The sequence below is a fragment of the Hordeum vulgare genome, chromosome 5H (genome assembly GCF_904849725.1).
Source record: "Hordeum vulgare subsp. vulgare chromosome 5H, MorexV3_pseudomolecules_assembly, whole genome shotgun sequence".
Taxonomy (NCBI): domain Eukaryota; kingdom Viridiplantae; phylum Streptophyta; class Magnoliopsida; order Poales; family Poaceae; genus Hordeum; species Hordeum vulgare.
This window is the reverse complement of record NC_058522.1, coordinates 88,376,775-88,395,229: the sequence shown is the minus strand read 5'-3', so window position 1 is coordinate 88,395,229 and position 18,455 is coordinate 88,376,775. Positions and strand designations below refer to the sequence as shown.

Here is an 18,455-nt window from a genome sequence, read left to right as displayed (position 1 = left end):
TACTGAAAATGAGCTTGCATGTTGAATTCTTTGAGTCTCAAGTAGTGGTAATGCTTGATATGGCCTCTAGGCATCTATATAAGTAGTCTCTATCAATCTTACTAAGTTTTATTGACATGATTTTGTGGCCCAAAAAAATCAGAAATTTTTCATAGGAAGATGAGTTTCTTTAGGAGGGGCTCCTCAAGGAGACATACTTTGAGCGAGTCGTCAAGCGAGAGCTCTACAAGAAAGGCATTTGTTGAACCTAGAGAAAGTTTGACAATCATGGCTCATGCCAAATCACGTCGTTGGTCATGTGATGAGTTCATGAGAGGTACAAGTATTAAGGAGGAATTTGGTCAATATATTTATAATACCGACCTCACCAACTTCCTCACAGATAAGTACATCCAACACTATGATCTTACACATTAATTCACACAAATGTTTCAATAGCATGCATGTACTTCTAGAGTATTGTTTAATCTCTACGGTAACTATTCCAGTATGAATCTAGAAGAATTTTGTGATGCATGAAAACTTCCATATTGGGGCTCACTTGAAAAACCACTAAAATATTATTGTAGTATGTTCCTTGAGAGCCTTTGCGTGGGAGAGGATGGAGGAGTGATGCAGGCTACAATAAACAGTATCCAATTTCCCTCTATCCGCTACTTTGCATTATTTAATGGGAAATGTATTGTGGTTAAGCAAGATTGTAGAGCACTGTGTGCCCCTCACCTAAGCATCATTTACACTGCGGTAATGGGTATTAAACAATATAACCTTGGGGCAATTGTTGCTCGAAGACTGCATCTAAACACGGGTAATGGTGACTTGTATGGAGGAGTTTATGCTTCCCGTATAGCTCCAAAACTAGGAGTTTCACTTCGATTTAATGACCCTATGCTGCCTGAAAGATATTTAGATTTTGAAGCCATGCAACGCCATGAGTTTTTAAGGATGGTGCCCAGGGTTATGAGTATACTTAATATTTGATAAATATAACATGTCTATGTTATTTTGCCTGCGCCTACTCTCTTTGATTTTCAGAACAAATGGAGATATTACGTTCATACGAACGAAGCGCAAGAGCACAATGCAGCTGTGGAGGCTGCTCGCTTGGCTGACGAGGCAACTTGGAACGCCTCTACAAGCTATCACTTTGATTATTATCCAGACCAGTCATGGTGATCACCAAGCTAGGAAAAAGCCTAAGCTTGGGGGTGTACGTATTTCTCACCGACATTACATTCATGTTCACACATTTCATAATAATTGTCGATGTTCATACTCTTTTATTGTATATCCATGTTAGCTTTAGTTTTCGCCTTCTTCTTGTGTGTTTGAAAAACTTCAAAAATCCAGAAATATTTCTTGTTTCTTTTTTGTTTTTATTTCGTGTTTAGTTTGTTTGTAGTATTAAAAGAAAACCCCAAAAGATTTCCTTTGCGTGTTGGGAGCTTTCCCGTGTAAAAAAAATTCTTGTTCTTGCTTTTCTTTTTGTCTATTTGCTTTCTTCGGAAAAAACAAAAACTCCAAAAAAAATTTAGTGTGTTTCTCTGAAATTCTTTCCTTTTTATCGAGTCATTGAAAGGATAAGGCCACAATGAAAATGTTGAATGGTTCTCGTATGCATTATTGTTAATCCAACAAAAGAGCCAACATTACCTTGTCTTCTCCTTTGCATAAACTGTTTTGCAAATTCCAGCTTAGTTAATGACACACTTGCACTATTATTATTATCACATCATTGGGTCATGCAAGTGAAAGGCAATACTAGAGATATTTGATGAAGTGATCATGGTAAAGGAAGCTGGTATGAACTCTTCTTGTTCCTCATTTTTGTAAATATGTTTACCTCGTTCGATCTTGATTCAATATATTATGAGTAAACATGTTTATGATGTTAGTTAGAGATTATAGTTGCTCATGTCGTGCTTAAGTAGCTAGGAGTGGATAATGGTTTATCTTATGTGTCAACATGCATAAAAATGGTCATGATGTGGTATGGTAGTATGGTATTTCCTTGTGAGTAGTTCGAGCGGCTTGACTTGGCCCATGTGCAAACATGTAGTTGATTCAAAATCAATGTAGCCTTCATGATATTTGAATTCAGAGTGTCCATATCCTACTCATGCTAATGTTCAATGTTAATTATTCTCAATGCATGATTATGCACGTTTTTGCTCTCTAGTTGGTTGATTCTCAATCTATTACTAGCCTTCACGTGTACTAAGCGGAAATACTGCTTGTGCATCCAAACTCCTAAACCCAAGTTATGCCAAATGAGTCCACCATACCTACCTATATACGGTATTACCCTGCCATTCCAAGTAAATATGCATGTGCCACCTCTAAATATTCAAATAAACATATGTTCTTTGTGCTCGTACCACTAATGGAGCGATGGGGTGGTCGGTATCTTCCATGCTAAGCGGGTTATTCTCAAGTTGCCTATATTATATTGATGAATTGGAGGTAGTTCTATGTCGCTCTAGTATGTAACTGTTACATGATGAATGCCATCCATATTTATCCATCGTTGATCCATGGCCTACGTTATTCATATACTGAATCTTGCTAAGTTACTATCTCTACTGCTACTGTTACAATCACTACATGCTGCTACTATTGTTACTATTACAATTACCACTGTTGTTGTGCTTTGCTACTAAACTTTTGCTAGAGAGGATACAGTGAGTGTGGTTGAATTAACTCTCAGATGTTAAGACCAATAAATATTCTTTGGCTCCTCTTGTGTCGAATCAACAAATTTGGGTAAACTACTTCCCTTGAAGACGGTTATGATTCCCTATACTTGTGGTTTATCAGTGATACAACAAGAGTGCAATGAGTTTTGTACCACCCTTGAGAGGTTTGGGGGATGTACCATGAGTGGCCTCGGCATGAAAGACATGGTATACATGCATCCATCTTCGTTTTCGCCCATTTTCCTATATGTTTGGATGCTCTTCATTTGTAGGCATTCCAAGCTTTAGAAGCATTCAAGACCCAACATGGGAACAAGTCGTTCAACCTCACCCATCGTTGAATGGTCATTAATGAGGACGAGAAGTTCAAGGCGCAATATGCCGCCTTGAGGGGGCGTGGAGGGAAAGAAGCCATCGAGGACCATGGTGAGGGAGATAAGTTGCGACCGCAGGGAAAGACTAACTCCAAGAAAGAGGACAAGCGTGATGCAACGCCGATTGCCTTGCATGCAACTTTGGAAGGCATGATGATCAAGAAGGAGACAAGGGAGGAGAAGCACCCGCAAGACAAAGAAGAGCAAATGAAGGCCTTCTTAGAGATACAAAAGAAGAGGCTTGAGATGGAGGAGGAGAAGCAAAGGAAGATGCTCGAGGTCAAGGCTACCAATGCCAAGACCAAAGCAAAAAAAGTGGCATTCGCTTGCATGGCAAAGGGGGTGGAGATCATTAAGGTGGAATTGAGCACGGTGTCACCGAGAAAGAGGCCTTGGTTCGGGAAAATGCATGCTCACATGCTCAAATTCAATGACGAGTGATCCGTGACGGAGCGCGCCATCTTTTTTTATATGTCAACAAGTGTGTCGGCATGACCACGGTCGAGATGGCGTGGTTGAACTCTCGTCCCTCTTTGTGTGCTGGCATGTGTGCCGACCGTTGGCAAGTGCGCCAGCATGAACTGCATGCTTTTTTTGGAGGCCGACATGCATGTCGACCGCTGTCATGGCGCAGGCATGAACTCTAGGCGATGGCATGGCCGCTGACATGATCTATTGCCATGGGTCTTTTAAAATACATATTGTTTTCTGCGTGGACGAGAATTGAAACGGTCGGTTGGCACATGACAGACCCAAACGTAGAAGAAGTCGGACGAGTCGATTCAAACGAAAAAGGACAAAACCCGCCCCCATTTAGGTCGGCACGTTGGAGTTGATAGAGACTTGAGCATCTTAATTTTTTGAGCGTGAGATGAGAGCAACGATCACTTGCTGCCCTGCGCGAGATGAGAAAGGGGTTGTTTGGTTTCCGGCCACACCTTGTCACACTTTGCCACATCTCATCTTAGGCAAGTTTGATCAAATTAGATGTGTGTTTGGTTTTAGCTACACTAAATTAAGATTTTTTTAACCCCACATGTCATAGACACAAAAAGTGTGACAAAATCCCGTAAACAAGCCAAGTTGTGGCTAACAATTTAAACAACTCAAATAAGAAAAATGTAACAAGTATGACAAAAATAATGTGGCAATATATGGCAAAGAGAGCGAGTAGGGCATTTTGGTGATCAAGCTTCATGAAGCCTTTTATATTTGAAAAAAATCAAAATTTAAACTTTTTAACTTCAAAATATTCTGTAAAAATATATACAATTATACAAGGATAAAATGTATATATGTGCAAAAATTTAGGATAAAATATCTTTAAATGCGATATGTACAAAAAATACAATTTTCTTAACTTTAAGGATGAATAGTATCATGCGTTAAAAAAATTTAGATTTATCTTTTTTGCACAATCCTAATTTCTATGTATTTTGTCCTAAAAGTTTACACATCTGTATTTTTTTCATTTTTTTAAATATATAAATTTTAGTATTTTTTTAAAACGGTCTTCATAAAGGCCTAGCTCCGAAAGGCATTTTGGAAAGATAATCACAATATAAACAGTCCCACAATCTCTGCCCCTACGGCCTACGCGCACGTCTCTCCCTCTCCCCGCGTGCTCTGGCTCTTCGGCTCAGAAACAAAAAGAAGTACGCACCCCTGTTGTCCCATCAAGCTGAACGCACCGCCCTCGCTGCCCACTAGTGGAGTAGTATCTCTACCCCCGCTCTTTGCTTGCCTCAGACGCTGCTTGCCATTAACCCCCTGCCCACACCCCCCGCATTTACCAATCCATCCAGGAAAACGAAGAAAGCAAGTAACCCCAAAGCTCTCTAGTCTTTGCCGTGAGGAATCGACAGAGATACTCGATTCCATCCGGTTAGTTGCAGATTTGACTGGTGTTTTCGGAAGCTGACATTTTTCCTGATATTGTTCGGTATTTTTGGCTCTCCTTTTCGGTTGATTTTGTTCTTTCCCACTGCAAAAAAGGAGAGATGTCATTTCTTCCAAGAAAACAGTAAATGGACGCTCTTCGTTTCGCTCTGTTCTTCATAGTTCCATCCCATTTGTTCTTGGCCAACGCAGATTTTCTGCCTGCATTTCTTCTTCAAGCTACATTCCAAATTTGCAGTATGCTGCAATACTTGCCTACTCCCCTTTCTATCCTTTATTGACCTGCTTGATTCCCCCCTTTGTAGATCTGTTAAGGGGGCGCTGTTGCATCCAACAAATAGGTTTTACTTCTCCTGCCGAGGTGACGTCCCCCCTGTAACTTGTTCGTATTTCTTTTTAGTTGAGAAAAGTCATATTTCTGGGATGGGGAGTTTGTCAATGTTTATCATGATAAATTTTGATGTTGTAAGTCGTAACTATTGCTATTTCAACTAGAAGAGGTAAAATAAAGAAGCACGATCCCTATTTTCCTCTTATTAGTATTTGGTACTCCCGGCTACTCGGCTACAGAAGAAAACATTTTGAAAAAAAAAACAGATTCGATATGGAAGCATTGTGGTTACATCTGTTTTCTCCTAGAATTAAAGTGGCGGATTGAAAGAAGTCTTCAGTTAGTAACATACTGCTTGTTTAGATATACCTGCTTCCCTTTAGATTGGTAGTCCTAAATTTTCCACGCTGCTTGTTCAGTGAGGAAAAGGATGTCCCCATCTCCCCTTTGATCTTCCACTTTTGTTGTTTTTTGTTGTTGAATTTGCATAAAAGGCCGTCACCCTCTGTTTGATATATAGGGCATAAAAGGGTGTTGCTCGCATGTTGTTTTCTTTCTTGCAAACCACTTTGGGGTGCATTGATTTGGGTTGATGCAACTTGCACATTTATCGATTTAAGAGTACATTGACTTCATGCATGTTTTAGATTTCAGCTAATACTATTTAATTTTCCTTTTATATTTGGAGTATGCAGACAAATGGGTTAGTAAAACTAAGATTCATGAACAAGAAATGACACATTGGATAATACTTCAATTACCTTTATTTCCCTCTTTAGGTAATTCATTGGTCTGTTGCAAAAAATAAAGAGTGAATTCCACTTTTTACCCTGTAGTTGTACATTTGTGACAGATATTACCCCACTTAGTGGAACTTCCATCAAAATATCAGATTTTGGAGATTATTAGCATGATTTTCCCCCAGTTTTGCACGTCCCTTGTTTATGTTAGATAGGATCAGCATGTTGTGTCAATGATTCACAAAAAAATCTGTAAAGATCGGAGGGCATCATTGACGATCATGTCCAGACTTCTCTTGTCCATTTGTTCCATTCCTTGTCATCGTCCACATATATTTGGACCCCGGGCGTCATCTCACACTTGCATGATGGACACACATCATGCAACATAAGGTGCAGCGTGCGCAGCATCGAGACTTGTTTTTGGAGGTGGCGTTCGTTTGGAGGCAGCGGCCAAGGAGTTATTTTCCCGGCATGGATGGCAACATAGTCTCCGGATTGATCTACCACCCTCTTAGGCGGCTTCACAAATTCTCATATGTAGTCCGCCATGCTTTATTTTCAGTTTGTGTACTAGTGAACCCCTATACTTGTTGGCTGTGTGCATCCTTGGTATGCAAAGGCCGGGTGTAATGCTTAAAACTCTTAAGTAATAAATTCCCTTTATCGAAAAAAAATGATGGACACACATCAGAAAATGAGGATTCAAAGCTTCCATAAGGGGTATTCTAGATTCTAGATGAATTTCCACTCGGTGGGATAATTAGTATCACAAATATACAACTGCAGGGTAAAAAGTGGAATTCACTCAAAAATAAAATAGGTAATCCATTGGCAACTGGTAGTTATTATTTTTGCACATGATGAACTTGTATCAAAGAAAGTTTTGCGTGGATGAAGAATAAAAGTGCAAAAGGAAAAAAGTGCCATCTCGTTAAATTTAGTGGAATAATGATACTTAAGTTCTGGGGACAGTAAAGATTGTATACTGCTTCTAACCCCTGACCACGGATGTATAGGTTGCTGGTTTCCGCAATAATTGGTTAATAAATTAAACCCAAATGGATCTATATTCTGATATTTTATAGGTCCACTTGCAGGCTATATGGCTGAGAATGAGACAGGAGGCGCACATCATTTGCCTGCAAGCTCTGATGTGTTGGCTTCTAATCTTCACTCCAGGGTGGAGTTCCACAAGAATGCCTACTTGGACTACGTTAGGATCAGTGATGCGCTTCACTGTGTCATGGAGGAAAAAGCAAAGCTTCAGCTAGAACAGAATAGTAAATACCCTTGTGTTTTGTAGGAATTCTCATATCCTTTAGGATGTAATAACAACCATCTAGATGATAAATTTGAAGCACTCATAATTGCTACTACTGTGACAAGGATAGTTATTAATACTGTGTTATTGCTACATAAGAAGATCGTTCGACAAGAGATGAATTATGTTGCCATGACATAATAGGATCATCAGAAACACAATAATCCAATCTGTTTGTTAAAAATATGGTTTGTGCATGGACATGGTCTCTGGTATGCAACTTTTCTATATTTTTCATATGAATTTGCTAATAGAAATTTGTAAATTTGTGATATTACAAATGTATTTTCTCTTACTGGTCTAATAGTATTATTTTCAAAATAACGATACTAAATAAGTTTTGACATGGTGAGAGTTACAGTTAGAAATGTTTGGACTGTATGCATTCTAGGACGTCATCTAATTACGACAGGGGAAGTAGTTTACTACCTTAAGCTATACAAAAAATAGCACTGATACTTCACACTTGAACTTTTATTGTCAACCAAACCAAAAGATAATCCTATAAAACTAAACTGAGCTTTGTTCTATCCTTTTTGGTACTATGAACAGCGACGGGGCAACTGGTCGCTGAAAAGGACAAACTGATCACTGAGAAGGGCAAGCTGGTCGCTGAAAAGGACAAACTGATCACTGAAAAGGACAACCTGGTCGCTGAAAAGGACAAACTGATCGCTGAACTGAAAACAAAGAATGAAAAACAGGCAGCAGAGATTGAATCTCTTAAGGAACAGCTCGCAGCAAGGGAGTCGAGCAATCCACTACTGGCACTGGAGGGAAGTGTTCTTCAGAGTAGCCAGTCTAGAAGAGTGAGTATTTTTCCTTGGAGCAATTGGAAAAACATGCTGAACACTAATACTTGCTGTGTTGTATGAATTAGAGGGACACTACCGCTGTGCAAATTGAATATTACAGTTTAGCATCTTGATCGTTCTTTCGTGTATTGACTTCTTGATCAGTTCTTCAGTTTATTACCTGCGGTTGATCTATGTGGATCTTTATTTACAGTAGGGTCGCTCGAGTAGTTACATTTCATTGGGTCATTGACTGCTAAACTAGTATAAAATTTCCCATTTTATTGTGTACGTGTGTTTGTCAGCACCATGCAATGCCCGATGAATCTTTATGCACAGAATAAACCATATTTACTATTTTGCAGTGAGTCTTGTCTAGCTTTGTTTTTTTAATTTCATTTTTTACCTGCCTGGTTTACATTGTACTGATAGCATATGTCACTGTGGAAGCAGGTGCATACAAGATCAATGCATAAACGGACACGAGAATCTGATGGCAATGGTGAAGTTGCTGATGAGTATGCTGTTATGGACAATCCTGATCAAGGTTTAAGCACTGAGCTTGAGAATGCTAAAAACGCACTTTCTGATATAGATTCTGAGCTGATGAAGGTTCGGTCACCCTCTGCTGACATTAGATTCTGCAGGCATTCTGATCATGTTTTAACTCTTTTTTTAATATGGCAAGCAGTGGGGAAAGCCAAACTGCAGTTTTTATTAATACGTAATAACCAGAAGCAGTAAAATGTACAAGAAGATAAAAGAATAAATACCTAATAAAGAAAGAAAATGCCTAATAAAAAAACTGAAAATCCTAATTGAAGATTACTTAGCCATTCTTTGCGAAGTATGTCATATTTGCTCGTAGCTCCATGGCTAACCATGGCTAGTTTGGTCACACCATTTTAACTGTTCTGTTGAAAAATGGACACGAGGTGGAATATTGAAAAGATCTTGTGCTCCAGGGATTCATGTATATTAGTGCTGCATCACGGAAGATTGCAATAAAGAACATAGGCCAATTGAGCGACAAGCCCTTCCAACAGGCATGCCTTAATAAGCTGCCTCCAGAAGAAGCTTCAGCGAAAGCTTCTGAGTTGCACAACTTTTGGCAGAAGCAGCTGCTGAACCCAGAGTGGAATCCCTCCAAAATTGTCATGGATGAAGGTATCCCTAAGGTACTACAGCACCATCTTGTCTGAATCTCAAAGTTCTTTTACAGACCATTAGCCTGCGTCCCTCGTCATTTGGTGGAGATGATAATTTATGAGATCTTACTACTTTTTGTGTGATTAGGAGATTGATGTCGATGATGCCGATCTGCTAGAGCTACGTGCTGAATGGGGTGAAGAGGTGTACAAGGCTGTGGTGAATTGTTTGGTGGAAATTGAAGAATGTGGCAGGCTGACTGACAGAGCCATCATACCCGTGATTTGGAATTACAAGGAGGACAGAAAGGCCACTCGCAGTGAAAGTGTTGAGTACATGTGCTACCAAGTGAAGCGTCTGAGCAGTCTGAGAGGCAGGGCGATTCCAACTCGCAGGTATGACCATACGAGCTTAACATGTGTTTTCAAGTAAGAATCTTCTGCTCCGTATAGACTGTCCTTTGATTTTTGGCTAAAATCTTTTTGTGTATAATTTAAAACAGAAACATTAGTACTAATTGGAACGCCATAATGGTATTCATAGATTTTGATGCTTGTGAGAAATGGCAATGCATACTAGTATCCTTTAGCAGCTGAGAAAGTCAAAACATTTTTGGCCTTCTAATACGTACACCCTCGGTTCCTAAATATAAGTCTTTTTACAGATTTTACTAGGGGCTACATACGAAGCAAAATGAGTAATCTATGCTATAAAGTATGTCTATATACATCCGTATGTAGTCCCTAGTGAAACCTCTAAAAAGACTTATATTTAGGAACGGAGGGACTACTAATTAGATCTCGCATGATTCATAGTAGCTGATTTGTATTAAATGAAAATCTTATATGAACCTATGTCCACATTTACCCTTCCATGAGTTTGTAAACTTTTGTGCTTCCAGAAATTATGCCAAAAATCATGATGCTATAGAAATGTTAAACTTAGGTACATGTAAATGTAACAAATTGTGGAAAAATTGCCATATGTGCTCTATACAAAGATAGAGATGAGAACATGTCTTTGTTACGTAATTTAGTATCTCTTGTTTCCTTGTATAGTACACATAATCACATTCTTCAACAAATATTTGTTCATGCAGCTAAATTAAGACTTTGTGCAGTACCATGATTTTTTTTTTTTTTTTTTTTTTTAGAAAAGGAGGTTCAACCCCCGGCCTTTGCATCAATCGATGCATACAACCATTTTTATTAATTATTCCACAAAGGTCTGACAAGATCATACATCAAGCCACCCGAAGCCACCACTCACACCTACAAACATGATAATGTTGAGTGCTCTCACTCTCCATATCAAAAACCGTTGTCATCACCGATCCATCCCTATAACGTATCGGAACAACAAATGGTTCAACAAACCTAAATCGTATACCATTTGCACACATTTTAGAAGTCGCCATCATCATCGAACCACTGTCCCATCTTCAGGAGAGAGATCCGTATCACCCTTGCCAGTCCGTCCATCCGTCGACGCCACCACGGCGCCACCGTCCTGCGCTCTTCCATCCTGACATGAAGGCTCGGAAAGATCTGTCGTGCGTAGCACCTGCCGACCAGGCATGACGCATCGTAATACCTGTCGGTCAAGCATGACTTGACATCTCCACCGAAGCTCTGATCAAGACGAAGCCGCTCCACCGCCTTCCTCTGTCATCCAGCGCTGCTCCAGAAACGATGCTTCCAAGAGAGGCACGACACCGTAGTGTCGTCATCGTCCGATCTGACGATCAGATCTTAGGGTTTCCCCTGAGCATCACGAGTGGGTCAACAGTAGTTACACGACGATGTCTTCATCAAGGTAACGACGCAGAACGCCGCCATCGGCTCGGTTTTCATCGGCAACTATGTCTTCCCGACTCGCAGCCGGGACTGGATGACGGATCACGAGATCCAACCACCTAGCCTTAGGCCGACCACATCCGACGAAGGAGATGACCACCACTGCCGGCTGCACCGGCCAGAATAGATCTGATCGGAGGGCGTCGAGCAATCCACCAGGCCCTCGACGCCGCCTGATCTGAAGCCGGATGACGCGCCGCTGCAGCATAGCCCGTCGCCGCCATCCGAACCAGGCCAGCCGCCGCACGCTGCTGCCCATGACCGTCCAGCCGACGTGCCTGCAGCCACCGTTGCCCGAGGCAGGGACGACCATCGCCGCCGTCGACGCAGCCATCACCGTTGCTCCGCAGATCGGCCATGCCTCCGCGCGTGCAGGGCCCCGCACCACCCCTGGAGACGTGGGAGAGAGGGATGCCTCCGCCACCGCCGTCGGCCCCCGAGCGTTGCCCGGCGACGTCCCCCGACGGCGACCGAGGGAGTGGAGGAGGGTTTGGGCGCCGCCCGAGTCGCCCTAGTGGGGGCGACGCGGGGCGGTACTTTTTCCCGTTCCCCTGCAGTACCATGAATGTGCGAGATCTTTTGAATAAGTTAAGGGCAGTACTACGCGTCGGCGCGAACGCTCGTGCCGGTCGCGCTGCGACCGTCAGATCTGCGAGGGGGACTGTTAGATCTATCCATGCAACAATTTTTCCTCGATGCAGCAAATTTCAGCGCGATGCAGCAATTTTCGTCAACGGTTGCAACAAAAAAAAATTGTAGCAAAAAAAATATATCTACGTGATCGTAGCAAAAAAAACGAAGCTGATGATGCGTGGTAGCAAAAGTCAAACGCCGGTTGTAGCAAATATCTACGTGAACGTGTATGCAACTTTTTTAGTGAACGGTTGCAGCAAAAGTCAAAACGCCGGTTATAGCAAAAAACCAACAAATTCAAGTTGCAACCAACCATGGATGCAACTTTTTAAATGGGCAAAATGTAGCAAAATGACAAACGTTTGAAGCACAGCAAATCGGATTAAAAAAATGTTGCATGGCTGCCAGCGAGGCACGCGGGCCGCGTGCACCGGCTGAACGATTTGGCCGGCGCGCCGGATGGAAGCATTTACCATAAGTTAATGTGAATGAGTCTACGACTCATAAAGTTAGATTTTATATAGGCCTTAAATATATTTTAAAGACATCTCTTGCTGTATGCAGGAACTGACTTTGTAGGAGCAAGGCAGGCTGGTGCAACAACATGAAGGTGATCGACTGTACTTTGAATCACTTTATATCCTAGTAATTCTGGACCCTATGAATTTTGAGAAGGCAATTTTCTGAAGGAAAAGCATGAACCTAGCTGATGTTGCATGAAAATATTAAAAGTAAACAATATATCTCATGGTAACCACTATAACAGTGTAGTCATAATTGCCTTAGCTGATGTCATTGTCCTGTTTTCTAACTAGGTCTGTCGTATCCGACTCCATTTTGGAAACAGGGGCAGTAGAAGTAGCAAACCTATGGTGAAGAACTGAAGGCTGGAGAGTCTGATTTTGTCGAAGAATGAAACCGCAGCTGATCGTCTGGCAGAACATTGTCATGATCCGTGTGTTATGAGATCGTTTAGTACTACCTAACTACCTGGAACCTTAAAATAGATTAACGCAAGCAGCTCTTTTGCCCGTCGTATTTTAGGTTTCAGTGTTCTTCTAGACTCTCCAGCAGCAATTCAGCGGTACCTAGATTGCTTTGAACTGTAAAGCTTGATGTCTGATGCCGGCAACTTTTGCATCGTTGCACTGTCGTGCTGCACTGCAAACGACATCCATTAAACTAGCCGTTTAAATGATCTCTTGCCTGTTTTACTGTTTGTCTAAGCTTTTGTGGCTATTTTTGAGCAAACACAATTCAGTAACTGGTTTGACGATGTTGGATGGCAGCGACGACGGTGATACGATCCAATGGCTCCAAATGCCATCAAATGGCTGCCTGCCGGGCCGGTCTTTGCAAAAGATGAGCCATATGACGCATAGCGTGCACCTTTTTTTGCAAGGGCCACAGCTATTTTAGTTGCCGAGCATATTGGTGGTGGTACGGTGTCAAGACCCGAGAGCCAAATAGGTGGTGTTCTTGCGAGAAAGAAGGGGAAAGTTTAGCTCAAATAGGTGGTGTTCTTGCGAGAAAGAAGGGGAAAGTTTGGCTCCGATCGGAGGTGTATTGATCTACAGCGAATATTCGTTTGCTTAAAGCAACTCACATGGAAAATCAATGACCAGCTCAGCCACAGCCCGGCTTGCTTTATATGACAGAGTTTTACTGCGGTAACTAACAGGGAGACAACGGCAACAACAGAAACAGTAAATACGACAATGGACGGTGAATAGGAAACATCCAACGGCTGGTACGCGTCTTCGTATGAGCTACGCTCACAGCCGTTGGGTAACTGTCGAATGACGAAGTGTTACCTGACGAAATGCAGTGTTCTTCTGAAGATGGTCCTGACATTGCTCCCTCCTTAGACACGATGTGTCCTCACGGCGTGTTTAAGTCTTGGCGCCATTGTGATGTCGTCGTCTTGAAGAATTCCGGGAAGGTGTATTTGATGAAATCAACATCTTCCCACGTAGCTTCTGCTGGTGACAGGTTTTCCCATTGCACTTGCCATTTGACTACAGGAATGTTATGTCTGGGGATCTGTCGAACCTGAAGAACTGCAGCAGGACCCATCTTGATTGAACCATCATCATGTACCATTGATAAATTAGGACTAGGAATAGAGTGAGATCCCACATGTTTCTTGAGCTGGCTGAAAGACTCGGTGAATCTTGACATGATCTGGAAATTGTAACTTGTAAGCAGATTTGCCAATCTTTTGTATGATGATGAAAGGGCCATAAAATTTGTTTTGTAATTTGAGAGCTCCTCTGAAACCAAATGCTGCCAACCTATAAGGAGCCATTTTCAAATATACCATTTCTCCTACTTGGAATGATCTTGCCGCTCATTTTAAATCAGCATATTTCTTCATCCTGTTCTGGGATACCACTAAATTGTGTCTGAGTTGCTCTAGCATCTGTTGCTTAATTGTTAAGAAGTCTTGTGCTTCTGCATCATCTGGCCCAGGTATAGCCAGTTCAGTGATCATTGGGGGACGGTAACCATATAATGCTTGGAATGAAGACATCTTTAGACTAGTATGATATGTGAAATTGTACCAGAATTCTGCCAAAGACAGCCAAGAAAACCATTTACTAGGAGCAGTAGTAGTCATACATCTGAGATAAGTTTCCAGACACTGGTTGATTCTCTCTGTTTGGCCATCAGTTTGTGGATGATAAGTTGTGCTGTATCTCAATTCCACTTTCAAAGCAGCAAAAATGTCCTTCCACAATTTGCTAGTGAATATCCCGTCCCTGTCACATATGATCAACTTGGGAGGACCATGTAACCTGATTATCTGTTCCACAAATGCTTGGGCCACACTCAAGACAGTGTAAGGATGTGCTAAAGGGATAAAATATGCATACTTAGTGAATCTGTCTACCACTACCATGATCACATCATATCCTTTTGATACTGGTAATCCTTCAATAAAATCCATGGATATATGTTGCCAAGCTAAATCTGCTACTGGCAGAGGATCTAACAGTCCAGGTTGGAGACAATTCTCATGTTTAGCTTTCTGGCATATGGGACAAGAAGCAATAAATTCCTCCATTGATTTCTTTAAACCAGGCCAATAAAATATATGTTTAACTCTTTGATAAGTGGCTCTATTTCCAGAGTGTCCCCCTACTGGTGAACTGTGTAAAGCTGATAGTAACTTCTGCCTTAGTGTAGGGATGTTACCTACCAAATTTTTTCCCTTGAATCTGATGATACCTGAATGCAGTGTATAATCAGAATTAGTTTGATCTTTTTGTAACGACAATCTTTCCAACAGTGCTTTACTGTCTGTATCCTGTTGGTAACTATCTACCAGATCCTGTGCCCAAGTGGGAGTAGCTACTGATATTGCCATACAGCCAGGAAGTACTCTAGATAGAGCATCTGCCACCTTGTTAAAAACTCCCTTTTTGTACTGAATTGTGAAATTGAATTCTAACAGTTTCATCATCAATTTGTGCTGTATGCCCTCAGTAAGTTTTTGATCAGTGATAAACTTCAGAGATTGTTGATCAGTCTTGATTGTCAAGTCATTGCCCAACAGGTAGTGTCTCCATCTCTTAAGAGCTTCTAAAATAGGCAGAGCTTCTTTCTCATATGTTGATAGAGCAGCATTTCTAGGACAAAGAGCAGAACTATAGTAAGATATTGGCCTGCCTTCTTGCATCAAAACAGCTCATATTCCTTTTCCCGAAGCATCAGTTTCTAACACAAATGGTTTGCTGAAATCAGGCAGTGCTAGTACTAGAGCAGAGATGAGTGCTTCTTGCAATTGTTTGAAAGCTGCATCTTGAGCTACCTGCCAGGAAAATTTTCCTTTCTTTAGCACATCATGAAGGGGTCTGCAAATTACTCCATATCCTTTAATGAACCTTCTGTAGTAACCAGCCAATCCTAAGAAACTTCTGAGTTTAGTAATTGTATCAGGAGTAGGCCATTCAGCAATTGCAGATATTTTCTTAGGGTTTGTTTCTACTCCTTCTGCAGAAATCACATGTCCCAAGTATTCCACTTGTTGAGCAGCAAATACACATTTGGACAAAATTAGCAAAAAGACTGTGAGTTTTTAATGTTTCCAGCACTATTTTGATATGTTCCAAGTGTTCTTTGAGATTCTTACTGAAGATCAATATATCATCAAAGAAAACTAGCACAAATTTTCTCAAATGAGGTGCAAAAATAGTGTTCATTAATTCCTGAAATGTGCCAGGTGCATTGGACAGACCAAAAGGCATGACTAAGTATTCAAAATGCCCTAGAAAAGTTCTAAAAGCAGTTTCGGGAATATCCTGAGGGTTCATTCTTATTTGGTGGTAGCCAGACCTCAGATCCAACTTGGAAAAATATGTAGCTCCATGTAGTTCATCCAATAGATCTTAAATGACAGGAATTGGGAACTTGTTTTTAACTGTTAGAGCATTCAATCTTCTGAAATCAGTACCGAGTCTCATGGAACCATCCTTTTTCTTCACAAGTATGACAGGAGCTACATAAGGACTTTCGCTATGTCTGATAAAATGAGCAGCTAACAACTTTTTGATTTGATCTTCCATTTCCTGTTTCTGATGATGTGGTACTCTGTAAGGTCTGACTTGAGGAGGATTAGCCCCCGGAATTAATGGAATTGTATGATCCAAAGCCCTGTGAGGAGGAAGACTTTTTGGTTCCTCAAAGAGATCAACATACTCTAGAAGCAATTTCTGTACTTGGGGAGGGGTTTTGCAACCTTCTGGTGCATTCATCATAATGTTGTTGATTTGCACTAAAAACACTTCCACTCCTTTGTCTAACAGTTTATCCATTTTCTCTGCTTTAACTTCTTTCAGACTTTCAGCATTAGTAAACATGGCAGTAGTCACTGTCTGCTGTCCTTTAACTGTAAAGCTGAATAACTGTTTTGGTATATCAAATGCTACTAGACTTACAACTGTAAACCAGTCATAACCTAGGATAGCATCATGACTATGGAGAGAGATAGATCTGAAACCGTGTTGTAGCTTCAACTTGCCCAATTGAAATGTACATTGTGGTATCACTGCTTCAGATACTAGTGTTCCTCCTCCTGCTACAACTATCAGTCTGGGTTTAACTGGGACTAGTTGACAGTTTGCTTTTACTGCAAAGTCCTGATTTAAAAAGGATGATGTACTACCAGAATCAAGTAAAGCCACTGCTCTTTTTCCATTAATGTGTATGATGACTGTGGGTGTAGGCACAGTGAGTTGCTGTCCCATAGCAAAAGCAGATATGAACATGGCTTGTTCTCCTTCAGAAAGAACTTCAGGTTGTTCCTGATTGGAATTTTCTTCCAGCTCCTGTGCTAATTGTTCCCCTGCCTCTTGTTGCATCATGTGTAGACTAGAAACTAACTTACACTTGTGTCCATGAACCCATTTATCTCCACATCTCCAGCATTCTCCAAGTTTCCTAATCCTTTGGTAGCTCTCATTAGACTTTGGTGGATTTGTTGTCACAGTAGCCACTGAAGTAGTAGCTACTTGTTTGCCCACAGTACTGCTTGTATTAGGCCTGTTGTAGAAATTAGAGTAAGGAACATTGTTCTTCTTGGTCCAAGTTGAAACAGGAGGATGACAAGGTTCAACATCCCTAGCTAACCAATAAGCATCAGTGAGTGTTTGTGGTCTTAAAGGCCTGACTTGAAATTTAATTCCATCCCTTAATCCATTCACAAAACATCTCACAAACCAGAGTTCATTCAACTCAGGGTTTTCTTCCTGTATATCAGCCATTAGATCTTCAAACAGTTTAGTATATTCAGCAACAGTGCTACTTCCTTGCTTGGCAGACTTAAATTTCTGTGTTAGATCATAAGATCCTTGTGCAGAAAATCTTTTGACTAATTCAGCTCCAAACTATTTCCAGCTCAACTGTTTCTTCAGGATACCAGATCTTCTGAGCCAAGTATCAGCATCACCAACAATGTACAGCTGAGCAAGTGAAACCTTATATTCCTCTGGAGCTGCAGACATCTGAAAGTATTTGTTGCATTGCCCGATCCATCCAACATGATCTGTTCCATCAAACTTAGGAAATTCCATTTTAGGGCCTTTGGTTAATTACTTCATGAATTGAGCTTGCATGTCCAGCTCATAAGTTCTATAATAACCCTGCCACATTTTCCTATCTCTATTACCTTGGTAAAATCTGTTGAAAACAGGGGCTTGACCTCCATCTCTTGCAGTGACAGGAGTACCCATAGCACTAGCATTCTCATTTCTCTGCTGATTATCATAGCCAGGAGGAACAGTCTGTCTGTGCACTTTCAATGGAGGTAAGTTTTGTGTCTGAATCTCTTCAAACTATTTTGTTTTTTGTTTCTCTAGCTCCAACTGCTTCCTCAATATCTCATTTCTGGTTTGTTGCTCTTGCAAATTCTCCTGATGCAGAGTAGGGGATCTCACTGTCTGGCTAGAACTAGCTGGATGCACAGTACCCACAGCTGTTCCACCAGGTGGAACTATGTTTTGCAACACTAAACTGATGCTAGATAGTTTCTTACTCAGATCTAACACTGCATTTTCTATGCTGCCAACATGCAAAGAGATATCACCTTGCTTAGCATCTATGGAGTGCATGTCAGCCTGCAGTTTTGACACATCTGCTCGCAGCACAGAATTGTCCTT

The 18,455-nt window shown here is 41.1% G+C and overlaps 1 protein-coding gene across 3 annotated transcripts; it reads left to right on the top strand.

Annotated features, from left to right (window-relative positions):
• The first annotated feature begins 4,753 nt into the window (after window positions 1–4,753).
• LOC123394929 (factor of DNA methylation 1-like) lies at window positions 4,754–13,010 on the top strand. Of its 3 annotated transcripts, none has more exons than XM_045089818.1 (9): window positions 4,754–4,954; window positions 5,275–5,330; window positions 7,141–7,323; window positions 7,917–8,173; window positions 8,612–8,770; window positions 9,124–9,336; window positions 9,455–9,702; window positions 12,361–12,406; window positions 12,644–13,010. In XM_045089818.1, exons 3-8 carry the CDS (start codon window positions 7,146–7,148, stop codon window positions 12,365–12,367), a joined length of 1,062 nt encoding a protein of 353 aa, XP_044945753.1. In that variant the 5' UTR covers window positions 4,754–4,954; window positions 5,275–5,330; window positions 7,141–7,145; the 3' UTR covers window positions 12,368–12,406; window positions 12,644–13,010. The 3 variants fall into 3 exon arrangements, with proteins under 3 accessions (XP_044945753.1, XP_044945751.1, XP_044945752.1); XM_045089816.1 differs by having other exon boundaries at window positions 12,612–13,010; XM_045089817.1 differs by lacking the exon at window positions 5,275–5,330 and having other exon boundaries at window positions 4,762–4,954; window positions 12,612–13,010.
• The last annotated feature ends 5,445 nt before the right edge of the window (window positions 13,011–18,455 follow it).

Bases quoted from the DNA above. Each gene is read 5' to 3' on its own strand.
- LOC123394929 (XM_045089818.1), top strand. From the start codon at position 7,146: ATGGCTGAGAATGAGACAGGAGGCGCACATCATTTGCCTGCAAGCTCT. The intron at 8,174-8,611 runs GTGAGTATTTTT...CTGTGGAAGCAG, and splicing joins AGAGTAGCCAGTCTAGAAGA to GTGCATACAAGATCAATGCA. The intron at 9,337-9,454 runs GTACTACAGCAC...TTGTGTGATTAG, and splicing joins TGGATGAAGGTATCCCTAAG to GAGATTGATGTCGATGATGC.